Source organism: Aulonocara sp. 'chitande type north' Nkhata Bay, linkage group LG5 (assembly GCF_057382095.1).
Source record: "Aulonocara sp. 'chitande type north' Nkhata Bay isolate Kocher_YH1m ecotype deep benthic linkage group LG5, A_spYH_male_GT1.1, whole genome shotgun sequence".
NCBI classification, from domain to species: domain Eukaryota; kingdom Metazoa; phylum Chordata; class Actinopteri; order Cichliformes; family Cichlidae; genus Aulonocara; species Aulonocara sp. 'chitande type north' Nkhata Bay.
In genome coordinates, this window is record NC_141348.1 from 20,944,464 (window position 1) to 20,960,504 (window position 16,041).

At 39.3% G+C, this 16,041-nt stretch overlaps 1 protein-coding gene across 2 annotated transcripts in view; it reads right to left on the bottom strand.

Moving 5' to 3' along the window:
- Nucleotides 1-999: 999 nt before the first annotated feature.
- mdfi (MyoD family inhibitor) overlaps nt 1,000-16,041 on the bottom strand; it is a 33,438-nt gene continuing 18,396 nt past the window's right edge. For both annotated transcript variants that reach the window (XM_086291988.1, XM_086291989.1), the window contains exons 4-5: nt 8,808-9,161; nt 1,000-8,345 (exon numbers count right to left, since the gene is read on the bottom strand). In XM_086291988.1, coding sequence (XP_086148114.1) covers nt 8,092-8,345; nt 8,808-9,161 — 608 coding nt within the window. In that variant the 3' untranslated portion in view covers nt 1,000-8,091. The remainder of the gene's footprint in view (nt 8,346-8,807; nt 9,162-16,041) is intronic.

Sequence of the window (16,041 nt, forward strand, 5' to 3'; positions counted from 1 at the left end):
GTCAAGTGATCTTGTTTATGCTTCTTTGCTCTTTGTGAAGACTACAGAAAGAAAAATGTCAGAAAAACAGAAAAACATCTCTCTCCCTGCTAATTTTTTTCTGGTTGGACGATTATAAAAGATCTTAACTGTATTCACAATGACTTTAAATGCATTGGGAGACATTTAGAGCAAAAGTATTTGGTCCAAAACATAGTCTCTCTGGTACAATGAATAAAGTCTGTTGTTTCATAGCTTTAGTTGTATAAATGCTCACTCCTTCATGTGTTGTGACCCCTGTGGGCTGAGCACTTATTTGCATGACAAACAAGAAAGAACAAAGTACTCATACTCAGGTTTGCAACACGATGTAGCATTTTTGTAGCTGTGTCCATCAATTTTAAACTCGCCATCCATGCCAGAAGGTGCATTTGAACCAGAATTGTAGTTTTGAACCATTGTAAGATATGTTGCCAAAGCACCCATGAAAGGTACAAAATTGAATAAGCTACAAAGGATGCATAATAGCTGACAGTGTAATAGAGGTCCTGTTCGAACAATAACCCTTACAAACGTAGCCACACATGAAGGTTACATAGTTGCCGTTTCATACAATAATCACATCAGAAAAGGATCAGGCATATTGTATGAGTTCTGTCTCTGTTGTGGCTTTCCTTTGACCCACTATTAATAATAAATCGAGTATTTCCTTCTCTAGGTGTCTTTCTGACTTTAGTGGAGGAAGGGAGAGCTGTGTTTGCTGGGAGCCAAGGGCGAGTGCCTTGTCATGTCAGGGGTATTAATTTATGATTTCCATCCCAGCTTCTGACCTCATCACCTCCATTAGAATGCAGCCTTTGTAATTTCATGGTTAATATTCAATAGCCACTTGTCCCCGGTGCCTGCTTTGTGCATGTGAAATTTCTGGTTTGGGGTGGGGCGTGTTGGGGGGGGGGGGAGAATCATTTTCGATCTGTTCAGTTTGTGTATGTGTTTGTGCATGTGTGTGTTCATGCAAAAAGGAAGCAAGGGTTGACTGCAGAATAGCTTTCTGCAAAACAGTTGCAGATGTCCAGAGATGTCCTCTGTGTCTCTACTCCCACCGAGGAGCTTGAATTGCGTCTCTGTCTGACCCGAGACATTTGAAACGCCTCCCTCATACACTCACACACATACGCACACACGTACACACACTAATGTGCACATAACTTACAGTAGCTGACCACTTGCATTAGAAGCCAAATTTGGAGGCTCTTGCCATGGCACTCTGCACAAGAAACAGAGGTTGGCCAGCATCTCACACCCAGTGGACAGCACACACTTAAGTATGCATAGACGCGTAAGTGCTGAAGACAGAAGTTGCTTTCATGAGAAAACACTACTGATCACAAAAGACAAAACACGGGGAGACATGAAAGAGGAGAAAGGGCAGAAAAAGAATACAATTTCAAACAGTAAACGTCTGCATTTCTCCACACATTGGCTTGAATACACATTCCTACTGAACAAATTGGCAAACTATTAAAAAAGAACAGATTAAGGAGCTCTGTTATGCATGAGTCCCAGTGTTGCTCTGTTTTCTTCCTCCTCTTAGCAGAGAACTCAGAATCTGTTAGGGTTACATGTATAATGCTGCAAAATCTGACAATGTTAAGTGATGATTGTAACAGTATCAAAATTCCACAAACAAAAAGAAACAGTATTAAAATGGACAAAATTGCCATAACCCAACCCTTCTACCATGCAATCAGTTTATTAACCACAGTATGTGTTCGATCTTTGGTAGTAAAAAAAAAGATTTCATGACTCTTTGCAGTCAGTACATCCCATGAAACAAGTACAGGTGGTACAGTTAGCTTTATCAGCAATAACGTGAAGTGATTGTTTCCTCTATGTCCTCATCAGTTTGTTCTATTGTTGTGCAGGAATTCTGGTCAACTCCTCTACACACTATCGCTTCAGTTCATTGAGGTTAGCGTGAACTGTTTATGCACAGCTCTCTTAAAGTCTTGCAGCAGCAGTTGGGTTGAGCTCTAGCCTTTGACTGGACCATTGCAACACCTTGATTCTTTTCTTTTTCAGCCATTCTGTTGTAAATGTGTCCCATTTCCCAGGCTTTAGCTGTCTAACAAATAGCCTCACCATTCACTCTAGAGTATTTTTATATACAAGACAAGACGGACTGACTGCAAGGTGCCAGGTCCCTTGGCTGCAAAACAAACCCAAGTCATAACTCCTCCACCACCGTGCTTGACAGTTGGTATGCGGTGTTTGTGCTGATACGCTGTATCAATGGCAGCCCGTCCAAACAAGCCATATTTAGAAAGTCTTAGAAAACGACTAAATAAGTGGCTTATTTGGAAGAGGACTGTAGAGTCTGAGATGTTACTCTTGGGTTTCTTGCAATTTCTCTGAACTTTGCATGGTTTAAACATTAGGATATCTAGTCCTGGGAACATTGTGGCATTATCTTATCAGACACCTGAATGCTCCAGACAAGCAAAATGCCAGAAATCTTCTGGTATTAGAGAAGTGCCCACCTTTGCTGATGATTAGTTAATCAAGTGCTTCTGATTCACCCTCTTCATTTTTATGGAAGCAGTAAGGGTGTACTGAGATTTTCATGGGACTGCACAAAGTCCTGTGAAAATGTTCTTTTTTTTTTTTACAGGACTGTAAGCTGAATGGAATCTGAACACAAATGAACAGCTGGACACCGTCAAGTATAATGTAGGCTGATGAGGGAAACTAGTGTGCCTTGCAGTCCGAATGGGAAGAATACAACTTGACTGGATATTGAATTTTTGTTTTTCAAAACTACTCAGATTATGAACCAGCATTTTTTTAATGTTAACATAACAAACACACCCAGGCTGCAAGCAGGTTTGAAACCAGAACCTTCTTGCTGTGAGGCAACAGTGCAAATCATCACCCTCATAATCCCACAGTGTGTTCACATGAAGAATGAATGGCAGATGTGTGGAGTTCACATTGTTTATTCAGTATTAAACAAAAAGTTAAGGCAACGTTCAGAATAGCAACTCAAATAGACATTACATGGGAAAAATGTAAACAAAACAACATTATAGTGGACTACAGTCTACTAACATTTAAGCTGGGATATGGATAACTTTCATACTATTAACAGAGATGGCCAGCCCTTAAATTCAATTTGGAAATTCAATTCTATTCCATTCCCATAATAAGATAAAAAAGCCATAAAAGCCAACAGACATTTCTTTGGTCAATGTGAGTAAAAAAACCCCCAAAACAATAATACTGAGTATGAAAATCACTAAAAGCAAACTTGTTTTCTTCCAGTATTACCATAATAGCTTCTCTGAATACAAGGGAAATATTTGAAATGAGATGATGAACTGTTTGATATAAACACATCAGATCCACATCTCAAAACCATCTCTATGTTCTAGAGATTGATCTAAGTGCAAAACTGGCGCTCATCTAGGAACTTTCAACGTCCAGACAGAGAGTGCTCTCCATCACCAGACCAAGTAAACAGCATTTTCAGTACCTCCAGACCATATCCATTTTCTATAAGCTGGGAAACAAAACAAAATAATATGAAATGACTGAATCATAAAATATATTTAAAGAAATTTAACTGAACTGTACAATTTTTTTTTGTTTTTCAACGCAGACATTAACCTGATTTTTTCTGCATAGTACAACCTGGATTCAAACAAGCTGCACCTTCTTCCTGAGCGTTTATAGTTCACAATTATGTTTTATTTTCTGAAAAGCTTAAGTGAAGCTACTTTTGGAAAAATGTAGAACTCACAAGATAGTGGCAAATGTTAACAGAGTAAAAAAGCCTTTGTTGGAGAATTTAAGTTACATAAAATAAGTTAAACGCAACAAGCAAGTTCAGTGAGTTTCCCACACTGAATGAATCCTGGTTTTAAAGGCCTAAAAGATTGCCTGCTTTACACTGGAGTCTGAGCTCAGGGAGAAACTGCAGCAGAGTGCTAAGAGCCTTGAAACTTATAGTCTGGGATTTTGATAAACCATAAATGATTAGAAAAAGCATTTCAAATGGGTTGTCTTTGTTCAAGGCATAAAATTTGATGGTAGGAAACATGAAACTACGTATTCATAATTTTACACATCTTAGCCAAGTAGATTGCATGATAGTAAGGTAAACTAACTGGCAGAATGGATATTACTTGCCAGTAATAGTGATTTGCTAACCTATGGCTGTTGTCATTTATAGCAGTTGATAAAGGATAATTAAAAAAAAACTAAAGACATGGGAGAAACACCCTTAAATCATGGGTGTTGACGATGTCCACTAGAGGGCACTCTGCAACTTATGTGTTTGCAACACGTGTTTGGAACAAACACAACAACCAGCAGAGTCTGGAAAATCGTAAACGAGCGAATAAATAGCTACATATAACAGATGTTAAGGAAATCCTGTTTTGTGTGCATGGAAGAAAAAACGATATGGGCCGATATATCGGAATATCAGCTTTTTACGTCACGAAATATCAATATCGAGCTTTAAAATCTCATACTGGCTAGGCTCTACATAGAATAGCCCTTCACTTTTTAACAATAGAGTCTGGTGGTACTATTATATTTGTTGACTCTGTAGCAATGCAGGCACATAAATGAAATCTATTCCAGTGGTACAAAACTATTTTTATTATTTATTCTCCATTGTTAACCCTTTACAGCCGATCGGAGCGGGCACGCTCCATTTTGCGTAACTATTTTTAAATCCCGGTAGCTCTGCAACCACGTAAGCTAGCGCAATAATTTTTTTTGCATATGAAACCGGAGGAGTTGTACTTACATCTGATGCCATCAGCTTGTCCTAGGTCACAGTTTCCTTCCACATATAGCTTTGCAAAAACTGCATAAAAATCACTTGCAGCAACAAAAACATGATATTCCAGAAACACGCTTCGCCGATCCGATCAGCTGTTTGTAACACTTCCTACATCCATCAGCGCGAACTATCACATGACCGCATGACCTGCCCGAAACCGGAAGTGACGTCATTTTGCGGAAATGTAGTTTTTTTTACGATCGGGGCCTTATGAGCCTATACTTTTAAAAAGTTATGTTTGAGTTTATGACTTTCTGTGTCGTTTCTGGGATGCTTAGGACTCATATTGCACTGCTGGAAATAGTTTATTTTGATGCATATGCTGTTATTTTGCAAATTTGCACTATAATATTTATTTTCGTTTTTCCTGCAGTGTATAAAAATTGGTGTATTTCAAAAATAAAACTATGAAGACACTCAAAATAAATTTCCTGTGGTGGGAAACTAGTTTGTGCAACTTTTTTGTATTTACAGTTTTGAGGGATGAGCCTCTTAAATTTCTCTAACTAGAAATATATGTTAAAAAAACAAAAACGATTTTCAATTTTTTTGTAGTTTATTGCACTTTTTTGCAATTTATGTAATTACTATGCACCTAATGCAGACATATTATTAAAATTTAGGCTGTAATGGTTGTATTGATGTATAGCAACTTGAAATGCTCCCAAAAATGGCTCCACAGCATGTAAAAATATAATATAAGCTCTGGCGGACTTGGTTCTATGGTAGGTCTTAAAGGGTTAACGAACCAGTGTTGTTAAGGAAATGTTAACTTTGCACACACCAGAGATATTTGGTTTAGTCTGGTGACACAGAAGTAGATCCCTAGATGAAGCACCATTATATGAATATCCACTTGGAATATTTTGTAAATAAAAAGAAATAATATTGTTATCACTTCTACACATGCTATAACCTTGGATAATTAGTTCTCCCTTCATAAACCTCTCTGTACTTTAATAATGGCATGTTTTCCAGGGCTCTTTGCATCAGTTAATCAGAATGTCCCTAAATTTGAATGATATGTCCAGTCAGGTATTAATTAGAGATGCACCAATTGCATCTCTAATTCTCTAATTCTAATTCTGCAATTCTGGGTGGCTGCTGATGCTATTAAAGATTTTTTTGTTTTATTTTAGTTGTTATATATGCCCCCATTTTCTTCCATGGAACAACAGAAATCTTCATCATAAAACGTATATGTACTGCTTGAACAGTATAAAAGCAACATTTAAAGACCTCCCATGTACCCTTAATGACAAGTTTTGACACCTTAGTATATATCAATAAAGACGTAGTTTGATGACCATTAGAATAGTTTCTGGGTTTTTCCAAGGGTAGCTACACAGGCAGAGACCACCCTGACTACGATATGATGCGAACGCAGTCATCTTGTTCTACAAGCAGACCTGAAATATGAGAGAAGCCGCTCAGTTAAGAAAAGAGCTTCAAAGATTACTACTAGTAAGGTTTCAAGGGGTAAGGAGTTAAAACATTTCAGCCCTTCTTCACAATGTCACTGAAAATTTAGTCAGCTGAACACTGATGTCAAAATCAGGCACTCCTCTTGAGTAATATTTGCTGGCTTCAGAATTTTTTACTTTGCTGTCAGGAAGTTGATTTAAACTGTAGTGTGTTTTCATCATCAGTGTGAGATTGCAACCCTTAAAATAGGGTTTAATCAAACACAGCCACATTAGCCAGGCACATTAGCACTTCTATTTACATGTAATTATAGGTCAAGAAACTGAGTTCCAGTAACAGTAAACTATTAAAAAAAAAAGGATTTCTCTAACAGTATTTCATCAGAGAAAAGAGAGATTTGTATCAAGTAATTATAAAATGCACAACAGATCTAGATGACATCTCAAGAGGTATTGAGTTGAAGAAGGTATGCGCCGGAGCGCACGAGAGTGCAGGCCTGCTATCAAAAGTGTACCATTCATACTACGAGCACATGGATCTAACTTAGCATAATGTCTTGAGATTTTCACTCAAGGAATTAAATTAGATGTTGAGCAATGTCTGCCTTACAGAGAGCCCGGCAAAACCCGATAACACAGAAATGTGATTTTCACATTAGAGGAGAGATGCAAATATCTTAACTAAAATCTACAAAACAAGGATTAATAGAGATTTGGTAAAGGCAAAGAAACTACTTGAAAATTCAGGCCTTAAGCTAAGCCGAGGCCATTTGTTCACATAGCATGAACGACGGAGGAAAAATGAAACGTATTAAAAAGGAGATGATGCCTTCCAGTCCTTCACCAGATGAGCGAGAATTCATTGAATACAGTCAAAGCCCCTAAAATAAAATGTAAAAGTAAACAAGATGCAAAATATTAAATGAATTTTCACATATTAAAAAAAAAGACTCTACTGCAAATGCTATCAACCATTCGCTCTGTGATGTCTGTTCCGTACAGTACTGATTTAACAGGACTCAAATCTAGGCTGAAGCACAACAATCTCATGATGATCTCTTTTCACAATAGGTCAGTCAGAGAAAGATGCATATTAACAAAAAAAAGTCACTAATATTGCCACAAGCCACCATTTATGTTTTCTCTGTTTTGTACAATGTAACAAGGACAAAGACAGGGCTGGATTCAACGTTTGACTGTGTGTGTGTGTCACAAAGGCCAATGTACGCAATCAAACTACCAGACTTTAACCTTGGAAAGGACAGAAGGACAGACTGCGTTTCTACTGAGATCTGAGCATCCATTTTCCCATTATGCTGCTGCTCTTATCTACAGAAACACTAAAATCCGGTTAAATTGAGCCATTTTCTCATTTGCCTTTAGAGGTCATTTTTCATGCTTGGAGAACTCCAGTCATTCAGACGGCACAAGGGGCTCCATTGTAATAATGGCTTGTTCCATGAGGGTCCAGAGTCTGCATAGCCTGGCATACGCTCATAGACCACAACTACAATTCAGTCCACACCATTCACCCAGCTGTGTAGCAATGACCCAACAGCAAAGACAACGAAGTGAAGTTTACTGTGTCATTGCGTGATCAGTAAAGGAAAGAATAAATCACCGGTGACCGATTTCAGCATTAGGTCACAATCTTTCGCCTGTAGGAAACATTGGACATTTTGCGGAGCCTACAAGACCAGCCAATACAGTATGAACCGCAATGTCCAGGGAACAGCGACTGGGTGTAGCACTTCTTATATCTGACAAGACGCTGCTCGAACTTGCTCCTGGGCTTTGTAAAAATGCATAGCAGATATGTTGCGTTGGCTAAGGGCCTCAGGAAGAGAAGCAAAGGCTGCAGCACTCCATGCAGATCTCCAGGCAGTCTGCAGACTCACAGCAGGCGTCAATGATCCCACAGTCCATATCACAGGGCAGGTCACAGTCGCCACATTCCTCGGTGATGCAGCAGCAGCAGAAACACGAGTCCTCTCCCACACAGGAGCCGCATGTGGCACAGTCCAGCATAATGTTGCACAGGGTTAGAAACTCACAAAAGAGACACGCCAAAATACAGTGAACACAGCAGTCTAGAGGGAAAGAGACACACAGAAAGAGTTTCGTCAGCTAAGCCAACTTCAAAAACCGAAGTGATGTGAGATAAACCTGGATCTTAATGGAGGACTGCCGATTGGGAGTTATTAGAGTGACAAGGTTAACAAATTCTGACATTTTCCAGCCTGAAGTTTGTTCTCCTTTCGATTTTGATTAATCCATTTTCAGCTGCCATATACAGCAGGTTAACATTTATACATGCAATTTACATTACAGATTATAATAGGTGAGAAGTACTGAACTCAATCAATTACCTTTTTTGATGACTTTTTTAGTTAAAATGTATTGCCACAGGGAAAATATGCTAGGGGAAAACACAAGTCTGCTCTTCTATTATGAACGGCCAATTGGGGGAAAAAACAAAGCAAAAGTGAACTTTGCTATCACTCCCTCCCTCTCCTCCTGCTCCAGTCTTTGTGTCAGCATCGCTATCTCACCATCCTGTGCCTCTGTGGGAATCTGGGAGCTGTTGCTCTTGGAGCTGCTCTTGCTTCTCTTGCTGCTCTGTGAGTTGATGGAAGGGTTGGACCGCAATTTCTTGGTGTGTTTGGGTCCCGCTGAAGAAGATGAGGAGGTGGATGAGCCGCCTCTCGGTAGGGAGCCCAGCTTAGGATTCCTGACCCCGTTGGACTGGAGTACATGCGTGTGAGGTGTGTGCGTGTGATTCGGACAGTGCGTGTGAGGGGCGCGTGTGTGTGCGTGGTTCTTGGCTTCACTGCGTATCTGGCTGCTGGGCTGTGACCGACATGGCTGGGTGTGGTGGATGGGCGTGGATCTGGCTGCCGGTTGAGCTAGGGATTAACAAAAGTATATCCATTAACAGCAGGCTCACATAAACTTTATTTTAAATGAATATCATTTCAAATCAGTGCAGTTCAGTAAAGATCAGTGTTGCTGTACTTATGATTTTATGTGCTCAATCATTTGGCTGGACAAAGAAACATTGATCTTCATTTCATACTTCACCTAACAAGGATCAAATCTAAAAACTTCAGAAAAAAATCCATAAAATTTTACAGCATTTATACAAACGGGATGGAACTATTTATATTATCTGTTGGTTGTGAGGAGTCTTTTGTGTGTAATGAACCTGTTCTGTGTGAAGCTCTGAGACTTGTCTTAATGTCCGGGCAGATGCGGTGTCATCGAGAGGGAGGTTTCGGGAAATTGAGTCCAATTACAGAGTCCACCCTAAAGGAAACTGCTCATGGGAAGCACTATGTATTTACTGAGCTGAACCCTGAACTTACTTGTCTAGACTCTTTCACAACTAGAAAGAAAGAATGAAGAGTTTGACAGACAAAGAGAGGAGTTTGTCTCTAGGTAGAAACACCTCCATGTGATATTTTCTGCAAACATACTTTTGTTCCAAGATAAACCGTACCTAAAACGCTCAAGCATTATTCACAAGTGTTAAATTTTGCTCAGTAATTTGTATATTTTACCACCAAGTGTTATGGAGTATTAACAATTCAGCTAGAAAGTAGAGGGGCAGAAAAGCTCAGTTTCACTGCCAAAGCAAGCACACATACTCTGAAAATGAAATTATGGAAGCCTGTTTAAAAAAAGAATAAATCATGTTAGTATTTAATACGATTCTATAGATATAGCTCTACAGTTCTTCCTTACCTAAAACCATGTGCAGTGAAAAGGTGTGGTAAGAATGAATGTGGCGTAAAAGACCAAAGAAAAGTCTAACACACACACACACACACACACACACACACACACACACACACACACACACACAGAGTGATCTGTAACTATGAGACATGTCTGGAACATGGAAACTGTGTGTTCGATAAGCACTCAGAGACAGATAACCCAACTAGGCATGTTATGATTGGCTGGTGGCTGTGGTCACAAAACCAATCTGTGTTATTAAAGATTCTGTCATTCAGCGTTTTTATAACTTTGCTCCAGATGTTTGGCAGACTGCAGGCCCAGAGTATGTGAATATGTACGTGCACAAGTCTGTTGACATGATCGCATGTGCAGGGCCAGTATGAGGAAGCCATACTTTCTTCTCTAAAGTATGTCAAAAGTCTTCCATGTTATTCTCTTTTTTTTCTTCTTTTCCCTTTTGTGTGAGAAATTCGTACTGCCCTCTGTGTTCACCCCTTCTCCCTTACACTCTCTGCGTATTGTCACTCACTTTTAGCCTTTTTGCACAATACTCTATTGTAACACTCTGACCCTAGCAGAATTTATGTTGGAAAGCGAAGAAGGGGGTTAGTCAAACTGTAGCGGTACTGTGCACAGTTTTTCACTTTCCTCTTTAGTTTCTGAGAAAATCATATGTCCTGTGAGTTTGTGGTGCGTGAGTGTGCCTGTGCGAACAAAGTACATAGGTGGATTTGGCAGAGAGAGGGACGTGGAGTGAGGACTGTCTCCAAACAGAGCTTGAGGTTAGGCTCATACACACATATATGCATACAAGAACACGTGTGAACACACACTCATGAACACACACAGAAAAAAAACAAGGTCTCTTTGTCTGTGATCAAGAAAGTTAGTTAGAAAGATGAAGTGAAAATAAAATAGGTCGCTGCTTGTACATTTTTGGACCAGGAGGATGCATGGGTGTGACACATAAACACAATGATTCAGCTTTAGAGGGAGCTGGGAGCTGGTTAAAAATAACAGCAAATAAAGAGCCAAATGATTGCGGGATTAACATGATGAGACTGGGAAACCACAGTGTGTGCATGTATGGCACGTACACAGCTGCGTTGGCCACTGGGGGTCCTGCAACCTCTAGTATGAAATGTGCATGCGCAGGTCTATCGGTGCCGAGTATGAGTCACCCTCGGATGAATGCAGCAGCACGCTGCCATTTACACACCCTCCACCTCTTCCTCCTGTCCTGGCAGTTCTCAGCTACATAAACACAGCGACTGTGAATTCTGTCTGTCTCTGTTCTAGCTGCTCTGTCCCACTGTGTCCTGTAAAACTATAACATTTCTAATCAAACTAAATACTTAACCCGAATACAGCCTTAACAGCACGTGAAGAAAAGATGCATGCAGGATGAGCCTCCTGACTCCTAAATCTATATGCAAGCTTTTGTGCACTATTAAGCCAACAAGCTTAGCAGAGTAATCTAGATGTCAGAGTATTTTCTGATAACTGTGAACGTTAAACTTTATATTCTAAATGAAAACAGTAAATTTGGATTGCTTCAGGTTTTTCCCCAGTAAACATCTATATGTATGCATTTAATTATGAAAATCCAGAATGATCTGTACTGCATAACATACATGGAAACAAATCAGTTTCTCATCATCTGTGTCTGTGCATTTGAAAACGAAGTGCATGTAATGTCCCCCAGCTCCCATATTCCCTCTGAGTTTTTTTTCCTTCATAGTTTGATTGTTTTTAAAAAGCTGGCCAATAAGTGCGAAGTACTAAAACTATGAGAATTGGAAAATGATAAGCGAGTGTTGTAAAGTGCTATTTAAAACAGTTTTCAATGAGACTTCCCCACATTTTTGGCTGCTATACAGAGCTGTAACCAGCATTACAGTGTTAATGAGGCTTGTTTAGTTGCACCCACTCACTATGGTGAAAAGTAATGTGAGAGCAGAGTTCAGTCAGAGGCACAAGACTGGTGACTCAACATGAGGTGTGTGCAGGATAAAAGTGTGACTCAGTTTTGGCCACAAGGTTCAAACTGCTGTCATTTTAAATAACAAAATATTTGTTCTTAAGAATCTTGAAACTTATCATTTTATCCTTGTATCCATGCAGTTTTAAAATATTGTCACTAAATTCACCCATAACTGGAATATACTGTACAAACCATTCTGAGGCGTTGTCGCTGTTACTATAAGTATGGTTGTTTAAATTACTGTGGATAAGCCTGAAAACTTTGATGGATTTCTTATAGTGTTGTTGCTACTATTCATAAAATTAGATTTGAACACAGCATCACAGAAACCAAATTTCTGCAAGAGACAGATTTAAAGATTTCTTGCAGTTATGTTAAAACCAGTGTTGAAAAAACAATTCTGAAAATATATTTTTGCAAGCAACCAATTACTTCTTACTGTAAGTGCTAGCTAAGCTATCAAATGGAGGAGTCTGGTTTGCTTAACTTAGCTTCTTACAAGCATTTGAAAAACAAAGCATTCTATGAAATCATGTAAAAAACTAAGTACACTCTTACTATTAGGAATATATGAAGAGATTAAGAGTGTAAGTAGCAACCGTGTGCTAAGTGATCATCTGCAAAAAGTGAGCGCCTCTCTGAAAGTTTTGGCAGCTGTTGAAGTCAGTGACAGTGCAATTAGAAGAAGACTGAACAAGTTTGGTTTGTATTAAAAGGTTGTCAGGGTAAAAGAAGATTCAAGGGCAGAGAAAAACCAAAGTGAAAATGTTTGGCCATAATGCACAGCACCACATTTGGTGAAAACCAAACACAGCATATCAGTGTAATCACCTCACATCACCCGTCAAGCACGGTGGTGGAGGGGTTATGATTTGGGCTGTTCTGCAGCCACAGGATCTGGACATTTTGACTCAATGAGTTGACCATAAAATCGTCTGTTTATCAAAATAATGTAGAGTCAAATGTGAGGTCAAATTTCAGAAAGCTAAAGCTTGGCTTAAATCGGGTCATGTAGCAGGACAATGATCCCAAGCACATCAACAAAACTACAGCAAAATGGCTGAAAAAGAAAAGAATCAAGGTGTTGCAATTGCCTAGTCAAAGTCCAGACTTAAACCCAAGAGAGCTGTGCATAAATGAATGCCCGGAAATCTCACTGAACTGTAGCAACGTTGTAAAGAGTGTTTCAAAATTCCTCCACAACAATGTGAGACACTGGTAGTCACACAGAAAGTGATTACTTCAAGTTATTGTTGTTGGAGGTGGTTGTACAAGCTGCTGAATTATGGGGTGCAATTTTCACAAAACGCACACTGTGGCAACTAATTAAAACGCTCTACACCTCTAAGTATTTAGGAAAGCCAGCGCAAGATCAAAACAATCTCTCACAAAGCTAAATGATTACAAGTTGACTTTGTGTCTGCACATATTTGCAGAAGCTTTTCTATACTACAAAAAACAACAACAAAGTCTGACTTGCAACTTGCCAAGTACAGTTCTATATTGCATTTTTGCACTGAAAGATGAAATATGACATTTGGAAACAAATGCAACATTTGACTCATTTGTGTGTTTTTCAACAGACAACACAGTGTGCAAATCACAAATTCAAGAAGGAGGCTAGGTCTGAATTTGAAACCAAAGCCAGTCAACATGCAAGTATAATATAATACACAACAGCATTAATTACTTGACCTGAGTTACCAGCCAAACACTTTGTTGACACATGACCCCTGTGACATCTCATAACTGAATCGCCATCCTTCACCTTGTCACCATGCTATGTGCATATTTACAAATGACTAAAAAGAGATGGCAAAGAAAGGGTAAGGTGAAAGAGAATCTAGTCACGAAAACAGAGAGGGGAAACAGTTTGAGCCCAGTGACTGGTCTTTAATTAAAAGCAACGTCACAGCACTGTTAGATTTCCCGACAACAACACGTTGCACACTCCTCCCCTTTGATGACAAGATAATAACAAACAGCTCTGCTCTGGGTCGCCTTTTTTCTCATATACATTCATCTCATACAGTGAAGATGCTGCAAAATAATAAAGATAAGGAAATGGAAGTATGAGAAATATTTCTTCAGTTGTGTCGCTGATTAGGCTACGCGTTTTATTGTTTCCAGTACCAGTGAGTGTAAGCAGGAACAGCTGTGAACACGTGTGTCCTGCTGTGACCATGACGTCAAAGACAGTGGTGTTTCATGACATCAGTGACTGAAGTGTGTGTCTGAGGGAGCTTGGGAAGGTGTGTGTGTGTGTCTGTTCCACTTAAACCATAACACACTCAGATATGTCTGCAGATCTCTTGGCACTTTGTTCTCAGCCGGCTTGCCCAGGGCCAGACACATAATGAAACTGTGATGTCATCACCGGGAGACAGAACATACGAGCTGTGGATTTTTCTGTTTATGCTTCTGTTTCTTCACGCCGTCGCTCCCAAACACTCTGATGCACACGCAGACATATACGCAGATGTCACACAGCCATGATCTCACCACAGACCTGAGTCACAGCTACTTTATGAGGTCTACATGCTCATTATGAAGCCAGATACACAGATGATTGATTGACTGTTTGCAGACCATATTTAAACTGCATTCATACTGATAGAGGCCCTCAGACGTATAATTATGCAGACAAGCAGACATAAGCTGTCAGTATTCACCTGAGTGAGGGATAAAGTTTAGAAACTAGTATTGTTTCCTTTGTGGTCATTGTGTGATTGTGTAAGTTTTAAATGGAGAAAGCTATGGATGAAGGCAATGAGGACGAGTCCATGGAAGCAGATTTTGTTTAAGCCCACTATAGTTACATAACTCACTCTGTGCAGCAAATGGAGCTGGTGGGTTTCACGGTTTTTACTGGCAAATAAAGCAGAAGGAAAGAGACAGGGAAAGGCAGACAAACTTCTAGGGCTTCCAGTTCAGGTCTGAAAATAGACGCACACAGCAGACAGGACAGGTAGAGGCAAAAAATAGTCCAAGACAGCAGACATTCACACACCTAATCAGTTCAAAACAAACTCTGTTAACCTACTTATAGGTTTCCTGCCTGAAATCTGAAATACTCTTTATATAGTTAGAAAAGTAGGATGAGACAGCATTGTGTGTTCGTGTTTGTCACAGATATTGGCCCTGGATTCCAGGAAATGCGCTCAGAGTTTTCTGACTATGCTCAACCCCCACCTTCTCACCCCCGAATTCCTCCTTTTATTCATCACCATTCTTTTCTTTAGACAAATTGAGGCTCATGCTTTTTAGGTACATTTGGGAGTGTTTTTACTGTGAAATTTGACCTAATAACATATAACATATTAGAAATAGTTTAGAAGTTAAGCCGAGAATGTTGTAATTTCAAAACAGAGTAAAGGCAATAAAAATAAATGCCATTTGGTAATGACAGCAAAATTGTGCAATCTTTGGCTTTGACACAGAGAGTTTGAGCTACTGCACAGCATGGAAAGTAAAAGCAGCTCCTTTGTGCAGACAGAAAATCACTAGACTAGTAATAGGAGGGAGGAAAATGGGTTTTGGTGCTAACTGTGTGACTTTGTATAGAGAATTGTTAGGTGTTGTGCTACTAGTCACCAGCAAATGAGCAAATTGATACTGAGGGCTGTGCATACACCCAGTGTAGAATGTGATGACTGGACAGCTGGAGAGGTTAGGAAGTAGTTTAGACTTGAAGGGCGTAAATAAAGCAAACACAATAACCTCTCCTCTTGCAATTTTCTTTCTTCAGTGCTATTGCCAAATAGGTATTTTATTTTACAGCAGTGAAAAATGTTACTGGCATCAGTAGACCTGTTTCACGGGTCGAATTAAACAGCACCAACAAAGACATTAAAACTGAAATCTGGATTTGCATTGCAGCAATAATAAAACAGACAAATAAATCACACTGACTTTTTTTTAAAACGATTCAAATCTACCATAATCCCAAACAGTATGTTGTGTTGTTAAATCTATTTTCCTGGATGAGAACTGATATAGGAATATGAGAATATTTATTTTGTTTATTTTTAAATTTTATGTACCCTCCAACTTAAATCTTG